This window comes from Acomys russatus, chromosome 20 (genome assembly GCF_903995435.1).
Source record: "Acomys russatus chromosome 20, mAcoRus1.1, whole genome shotgun sequence".
NCBI classification, from domain to species: domain Eukaryota; kingdom Metazoa; phylum Chordata; class Mammalia; order Rodentia; family Muridae; genus Acomys; species Acomys russatus.
This window is the reverse complement of record NC_067156.1, coordinates 56,962,404-56,971,296: the sequence shown is the minus strand read 5'-3', so window position 1 is coordinate 56,971,296 and position 8,893 is coordinate 56,962,404. Positions and strand designations below refer to the sequence as shown.

The 8,893-nt window shown below is 44.2% G+C and overlaps 1 protein-coding gene across 1 annotated transcript; it reads left to right on the top strand.

The window, feature by feature from the left end:
- Positions 1 to 901: 901 nt before the first annotated feature.
- On the top strand, positions 902 to 3,554 carry LOC127204291 (glutamate-rich WD repeat-containing protein 1-like). Its single transcript, XM_051163224.1, is given in 4 exon segments — positions 902 to 916; positions 1,544 to 1,708; positions 1,710 to 1,931; positions 2,082 to 3,554. Coding segments are annotated over 4 exon segments (1,356 nt in total). The 3' UTR covers positions 3,036 to 3,554.
- The last annotated feature ends 5,339 nt before the right edge of the window (positions 3,555 to 8,893 follow it).

The window sequence follows — 8,893 nt, the reverse complement described above, 5'->3', positions numbered from 1 at the left end:
ATCTCCTTTTGTCATGTTTAATTTCCAAATAAAAAAAAGCAAGATTGTAATTCTGCCTAAGATGATATAACTATCTAAAGTACAAGTGCTAAAGCATAGTTCACCCACACACACAGGATATCTGGCAGAATCCATTGAGAAATACTTCATTTTTTAGTGTACCTACCAATATGATAATAATATGTATTTATAATATGATAACTAATATTACATAAATCGATGTTACATTGCATGGTAAAGAAACAGAGGGAACAAAACATGAGTAATGGACCTGGAGAGACGGCTCAGTGGTTAAGAGCACTGATTGCTCTGCTCTTCCAAAGGACCTGAGTTCAATTCCCAGCACCCACATGGCAGCTCACAATTGCCTGTAACTCCAAGATCTGACACCCTCCCAGAGATATACATGCAGGCAAAACACCAATGCACATAGAATACAAATAAATAAATAAATAATTTTTTTAAAAAAATTAGTATCAGTTTAATGTGTATGTGTGCAGCACAAACATGTTCTTTTTTTTTTTTTTTTTTTTTTTAAGAAGAAAGTGTTTATTCTGGTTCACAGTCCTTCCAGTCCTCCACAGCAAGAAATTACTGACAAATTACATCTGCAGTCACAAGACAATAGAGATCAATGCATGGTAGTCTTCAGTTCTGCAGTCCAAAGACTGCAGTGGATATGTGCTGATGTTCAGCCCGTTTCTTACTTACACCGTGCAGTATTAACTACCCAGGGCTTGGTCCTGCCCACACTGGCCTGGTCTTGCTACTATTTCAATTAATATAATGAAAATAACCGTAGCAGGCAAGCCCCTGTAGGAACTTCTAAAACCTGTCAGGTTGACAATTAACACTATCCATGACACCACGAACACAGTAATATCTCAATTGCTTATTAAACATGTACTGCAGCCAGGTGTGGTGGCATATGCCCAAATCCCAGCACTAGAGAGAAAAAGCAATAAGATCCCTACTTGGAGGTCAGGCTGAGCTACCCAGCAAGTTTCATTTGAGGCTATAAAGAAAGACTCTGTCTCTCAAAATTGTAGGAGAGAAATACTAGGGACTTAGGTGATCATATGACCATGTGGATCGCAGCAAAGCACCCATGAGGAAAACAGCCTCCCTTTCTGCTGAACGTTTTGAAACATGACTAGATACACTTGCAAATCCGAAGAAAAGAGAGTGAAAACCCTTTCCCGTTTTTTAGGCAAAAGCACATGGGCTATTGTACTTGAAAAAACAGCCGCTCAATCTGAGACAGTACAACCATTACAGTGAGGAAAAGAGGTTCTGCACTGTGAAACAAATCCACTCACCAGGACGCAGAAGGCCCAGGGAAGCAATCTTACCATTCTCAATTCCTCATGTTGCCTAGTGGTTTTACTTGAACCTAGAGATAGAATCCTTGGCAATTTAAACTGTCATTAAATTTGGAGACATTATAAAAGTTCTTATATGCATAAAGACTCCTGATTATATAAATCAATTCATATTATTTTTATAAACACTTGCTTTATATGATACAATGGTTTGAGAAAAGTGTTTTCGGCGCAAGGGCCGGAGGCGCACATGTGAAACTGGGGAACCCATGGAGGCTGAATCCTGCGAATTAGAATCCGAAGGCCCATCCCAGGTCTACCTTCCTGGCAAAGGGCCGCCACTGGGTGAAGGGGAGGAGCTGGTAATGAATGAGGAGGCCTATGTTGCTGTACCATCGTGCGCAAACTGGGGCTCCTTGTCTCAGCTTTGACATAGTCCGAGATCACCTCGGCGACAACCGGACAGAGCTCCTTCTCAGTCTGTACCTGTGTGCGGGAACCCAGGCGGAGAGCACCCAGAGCAATAGACTGATGATGCTTCGGATGCACAATCTCCATGGGACCAGGCCGCCACCCTCAGAGGGCAGTGAAGAAGAAGAAGAAGAAGAAGAAGAAGAAGAAGAAGAAGAAGAAGAAGAAGAGGAGGAGGAGGAGGAGGAGGAGGAGGAGGAGGAGGAGGAGGAGGAGGAGGAGGAGGACGAGGACGAGGACGAGGACGAGGACGAGGACGAGGACGAGGACGAGGACGAGGACGAGGACGAGGAGGAGGATGACGAGGAGCGGAAGCCTCAGCTGGAGCTGGCCATGGTTCCCCACTATGGTGGCATCAACCGAGTTTGGGTATCCTGGCTGGGGGAGGAGCCAGTGGCTGGAGTCTGGTCAGAGAAGGGCCAGGTGGAGGTGTTTGCACTGCGGCGGCTCCTGCAGGTGGTGGATGACCCCCAGGCCCTGGCCATTTTCCTCCGGGATGAGCAGGCGCGAGTAAAACTCATCTTCTCCTTTGCCGGCCACATGGGTGAGGGCTTTGCTCTTGGCTGGTCCCCTCGGGTGCCTGGCCGCTTGTTGACTGGTGACTGTCAGAAGAACATCCACCTCTGGACACCCACGGATGGTGGTTCCTGGCATGTGGACCAGAGGCCATTTGTGGGCCACACACGCTCTGTGGAGGACCTTCAGTGGTCGCCAACCGAGGACACGGTGTTTGCCTCCTGCTCAGCTGATGCCTCCATTCGAATCTGGGACATCAGAGCAGCCCCAGGCAAGGCCTGCATGCTCACCACAGCCACTGCCCATGATGGGGATGTCAATGTCATCAGCTGGAGCCGAAGGGAACCCTTCCTGCTCAGCGGCGGGGATGATGGTGCCCTCAAAGTTTGGGACCTGCGGCAGTTCAACTCTGGCTCCCCTGTGGCTACCTTCAAGCAGCACATGGCCCCCGTGACCTCTGTTGAATGGCACCCTCAGGACAGTGGAGTCTTCGCAGCCTCGGGTGCTGACAACCAGATCACACAGTGGGACCTGGCAGTTGAACGGGACCCAGAGGCAGGTGAGACAGAGACAGACCCCGGGCTGGCAGCACTCCCCCAGTAGTTGCTGTTTGTGCACCAAGGTGAGACTGACCTGAAGGAGCTACACTGGCACCCACAGTGCCCTGGAGTCCTGATCAGTACCGCCCTGTCGGGCTTCACCGTCTTCCGCACCATCAGTGTCTGAGGTGGCCAACCCATGGCCTCGGGCCTTGGCTCTGCATTGGAACCAGTTCGGTTAACTTTGCGGGGATCATTAGGCCCATAGACTGCACGCCAGAAAGAAAGAATGTTCAACTGGCCTATGTGGAAGAGAAGTGATGGATTCTAATGACTGAGAATCTAAGGATTTGGATTGACCTGTGGCTCTGTACACCTTACACCAAAGACTAGGTTCGGGCAAAGACCCTTGCCTGTCCCAGATATGGCCTTACTGTGAGATGTTTGTCAGTGCTGACTCCTGTCTTGACCCTAAGGACCTCTGACCCAGGACAGTTCTGGCTGCTGATCAACTTCAGGAACCTTAAGGGTTTTGCCGTGGCTGGACCAAGTCTGCATCTGGGTCACTCTAGTGGGATTTAGTTCTTTCTTTCCCTTCTGGCTAGTTAGGTTTGGCTGAGATCCAAGTTGGGGGTCATCTGGGGTGCCTTCCTGTGCTGACCACTATTGTACTGGAGGGGGGTCTGGGCCTTCTGCTGCAATAAAGGACCAGCCAGGCCAGCACATGAGACGCCAGTCCTCTGAGCTTCCCTGTGAGAGAGCTGTCCCCTGCCAGCCAGAGAAAGGCTACTGTGCGGTGCTGGTCACAGTGCCCCCCCACAAAAGAAAAGAAAAGAAAAGTGTTTTCTTCTATCCACATTGGAGCACCAGCTGGTGTCATTACTCAGGTCTTGTTTAGAGAGCCATATTATTGAGAGCTCGTGGGGACAGTGTCCCTGCCATATATAGCCCACACAACCTCACAGCAGATGCCCCAGACCTCTGGCCTTTACAATCTTTCTGCTTTGCTTCCAAATCAGTCCCCTTGAGGGAAGAATCCACCAAATGGTCAGCCCTAAAAGCAAATATACACAAACAACACAACATGGACTCAAGAGATTTTTTTACATATTTATTTATCTTATATATACATATAATATTAATAACCAAAGAAAAAGAGGCCACGAATTTGATAAAGAGTGGGAAGAAATATGTGGGAAAGGCAGGGTAGAGAGAAAACAGTATTAATAGAGCATACATAAATGAAATTAAAATTACTTCAAAATAAAAGCTAGACAAAAAAATCTTATATCATTTTGATTCCCTTTACATTTTCAAGACAGAGGAACCAAGAGAAGAGGTGTGACTGGTTGCTAGATTTTTGGTCAACCAGGTACAGTACTTGGTTTGAAGGAATCAAGTTCTATTTACGTATTTAGGAAAAACTAAGGGAGCCAAATACACACCAAATCCTACCAAAGGAAGTCCAGAACCCTGCAACTCCACTGCTCTGGCCAACATGTGCTTTAAGCAGTTGAGGGTTTCAACCTAGACATGGAACTTGTAAATGGTTGTGTTTGGCCAATAAACAGACTCGAAGAACCATTCCTGAGAGCACAATCCCAGGTAGCTACAAAGTCATTCTTCTGTTCTCGACTCTCTCATGGTAGTCTCAGGGAGTCATGGGAGGTGGCGGTGGCTCCTTGGTAGTGTCAGTCACAGCAGTGGTACCCTTACACAGAGGCAATAGCACTGTGGCATCATTGCTGGTAATATAAAACAAAACACCAAAGGAGGTTCTGGGTAGAGGTTCCCAACACAGCCTGGCAAATAGCTCTTACAGGTCATGGTAACACTGATAAACAGGAGAATAATAAGGACAACATGAGTAGAATTCACAAACATGGTATCACCGATGTAAGAGAAGTTTGGAGGGAGCTATTTTGTGTATTCATGAGTGGAGTCTGGATAAACAAGTACAGTGATGACAACCAAGGTGTTTGGGAGCAGTGTTGACTCTCTGGAAACAGAAGGACTGTTTGTATATTTCATAAGTAGGCATTACACTTACCAGGATCAGAGGCAAAGAAACTGTATAGCAGTGCACATGTTAACATCATCTGGGAACTCAAAGTCCTCTCTTCATTAAGAACTTTCAAAGTGACACTGAGCTGGATCCACCAGGGTGTTCGTACCATCAGCAGGACCACTGATGGTCAAGGCACCAGACACAAAGCTGGCCGTGACATCACAGAAGCAGTTGTTGGAGTAAAACTGTGTCCCAGGTATGAGCACTGTCTACCTGAGCTGCGAGCAAAGCCTGGCCCCTGGCTTTCTGCCTCCACATCTCTGGACAGGTGGCTCTGCACAAGCGGATTCTTAACGAAATAGGACAGAAATGCTCATGGCAATTACAATCCTCGATGCTGTCACTGCTCAAAGTCACCTTAGCTGATATTTATAACTACCTCCAGTACCTATTTCTTATTTCTTCCACCCTCAGCAAGCATTTCAATAGATCTTGGTTCTTATCTGCAGGGGTGTCTCATACCTTTATCCCTGAACCTTCTGGGACATGTGTCACCCTGCCTGGATTGAACTGTTATAGTTTCTCATTGACCTTAATCACAGGACAGGTTACCACCAAGAAATGCCTTAAAGGATCTTGTGCACTACAGATATACTGTCCCTCGCCTTCACTGTGCACAAGCGATCCAATTTCCCCCTAGTAATCTAAATCAATCACCCCTTCTATCACTGCCTCCATTCTTAGCCACTTGATTCAAGGGCATCGGGAGCCCAAAGTGGCTGGGAAGAAGGCTTAGTTTCCAGTTCAATGAATGATGACTGTACCTCTTGGCAGAAAGGCTCTCACTTTTGAACCCAAACCTTCCAGGCCAGCATAGAATACTGTGGTTGAAATAGGAAGCAAAATCTCTCCTAATCATTCACTAGAGGTGATGGTGAGCACCCTATCTCTACCCCCTTGATCCCATAACTCACAAACCCTGGCAGCACAAGAACAGTAGCATATACTGAACACTGATTCAAAGCATGTATACCCTTCCAGAGTGCCCTTCAGGCCTCACTGTTTATTTTTCATAGCTGCCAGTCAAAAGACACTGCCTTAAGTAGTTAAGTCATGGAATGGAGATATCAATATAATATTCAAAGCTATAGTGATGATAACAGATAAAAATTTACCCAATATGTTTAATCCTATGAAAATTGACTCAAGAGAAATTGAAGGTTTTTCTTTACAAATAGCAACATTACGTATTGCTCGTGTTTCTTTCTGTGCGCACATATCTCTCTACAACTGTAGCAAGTGTTAATGAGTAAGTGAATTCCTTAATTAATAAAATATTTCATTAAAGTATGGATGAAGCAGTGGAACACTGTACAGATACTGAAGGTTGGATAGCATGGGGCAGGGGGAGAGACTGATACGAACGCTGGTGTACTTTAGAAACAGGTTGAGAGATCTGAAGGGAACAAAGCATCACTGAATTGAATTGTCTGTGCCTGTGTAATTTTAACACTTTATACAATGTTTGTATGTTATATCTGAAATTTAAAATATAAGGTTCTTTAAGGTAAATATACACTCATAGATATGTGTTATTTTTAAGAGGAAGAAAATAGAAGGCAGTGGGCTTAAATTGCATTTTCTTTTTTCTCTCTCTCTCTCTCTAAATTGCATTTTCAAATGTATAGAGCCTCAAGGGGAAAAGATTGAGGCTCAGAAAGGATGCTTTTTTTTCTGCATTACACTGATGAAAAGTACAACAGCTCTAAACCAAAGGCACCCTGGGAAGGAGCAAGACAGGGCTTTAAAAGCCCCAAGATCTTTTAGCAAATTACATATATCCCATTCTTATACCAAACGCTTTTTCCTATAAACAAAAGGCAGGGGCAGGGCAATTGCCCTTCTATCCACTTAGAATAAATGCGTGTGAGTAAAGTGAGGTTCAAGAAGACACAAACACTTTAATGCCATGTTGCTATGAGCAGACACAAACACTTTAACGCCATGTTGCTATGAACACACAAACCCACCAAAACCTGGGTTTACACACCTTTGGGTGATGCTTGTTCTATTTGTACAGCACAAAATTAAATTTCTTTCAAACAAAGAGCCTCATCCTACTCTTCCAACTTTATATTTTCTTTAAAAATAATAATGGGTGTGGAAAAACAGTTTCCTACACACACAGCACTTTGTATTAGAAACAGAAAAAAGAGTATTTTTACTAAGCCTTGATTTGTGGCATACTATCTCATTATGGAATTCTTGTGTCACTAAGCATTTAAAGCCAGCAATTTGTCATCCAGGAAGTTTGATTAAATAATAAATAATAAGTCCCCATCACACTCAGGGACTACCAGGTTACCTTCCAGCCAGCCTTCAAAGACAGGTTGACCCACACAAGGTCCTGAAGAAAACACAAATGATCCTTCCTGTTTTTAAAGCCACTTAGCAGCTGTTTCTATCAATCAGGCCTTCATCTGAAGGCAAGAAAACAAGCATATTTATCATTTTTCTTCTGCTTGGGTTAAAATGGAGAGGAGGACACCTTGGCAAAGTGCTAATGGCCATTTTCTCATGCAAAGCAGTGTAGGAGAACCTAGACCTGTCATTCTAGTCAGAGGCCATTTTCAACAGGGCTTTTGACAGACAATGCTCTCACCTTCAACATACACACTGGGTTGTGTTCCTTTTTAATTAAGACTACCTTCAGGGAAGATTGGGGTTCATAGCAAACCTGAGCAGAAAGCACAATAACCTCAAGCAATCCTTTCCATCTCTCACACCCTTGAAGCCTCCTTCACCACCATCAACACTGAGTGTTTGTCTTAATTTAGTGCAATGGATGGGCTAACATTGAAACATCTTCATTACACAAAACCCATAGTTTTCTTCAGGATTCAATCTCTTTTATTACTTCATTCAGACTAAATGTCAATTATTATCCCCTTACTTGTCTCCTCCCATTCCTCCCTCCCTCCTTCTTTCACCCTATTCCTCTCCCGTGTGTCTATGACAGAAGGGGACCTCCTCCTCCACCATATGGTCACAGCCTATCAAGTCTCATCCTGGTAGCCTGCCTATTCTTTCTCTGAGTGCCACCAGGCTTCCCCACCATGGGAAAGTGGTGAAATACGGGGTACCAGAGTTCATGTCAGAGTCCGTCCTTGCTCTCCACACAATCAGGATTCATTCTTAATTATACATTATACACATTTTGACAACTACATGGCATGATATGCCACTGTACCCGCAGACCTACCAGTTCCTTCCCACTAACAGCCATTTGACCTCTGCTTGCTCCCCCATCTCTCCCCCACCATATGAATCACAGAAGGCTGTGATGTTTTTTATACCAAAACTCCTTTGAAAGAGCGTCTTATCATCCCTCTAAGGATCATGGTGACCATGTTTTTAACTAAAAAATCGGGATGATAAAACAATATTTCCAAAAGAAAGTTTAACAATATTCAGAGATACCCAAGAAACATAGGGATGCAGAGGTGTCGGCAATATGCACAGGTCAGAAATGATATAGAAGGAGGCAGAAAATAGCAGGGCACTTTTGGTTGCCATTATGTGGCTTGAGTGGTATTTTTCCTTAAATTGACTCACATGTGAAAGTTCATGACTCACATCACTCTGAGCTTTTCAAAGAAAATCTGTCTCTGCCTGCAACCCCACCAGTCTGCAGCAAAGATAAGGAGATATCATATATAAGATAGAATACTTTGTTCTCATGCTCAGGGACACAAGAGTTTAGGGATCTTGACTCAAGTCAGAAGCATTGTTCAAGAGCAGTGGAATACAACCCACCCACTGATTCCATAAAAGCTGTATTTTCAAAAGAAAACTGGATTAAAGTAAATCTTTTATTTAAACCAATATATCAAACTGTTATTATTCTAACATGTTACTGGTGTATTAAACTATTAATGAGCTCTTCTATGTATTTTTGTCATACTGCTTCTTTGAACCTCAGTCTGGTGTTTAAATTATAGCACATTTCAAATCAGGCTACCTACTTTTCAAAGATT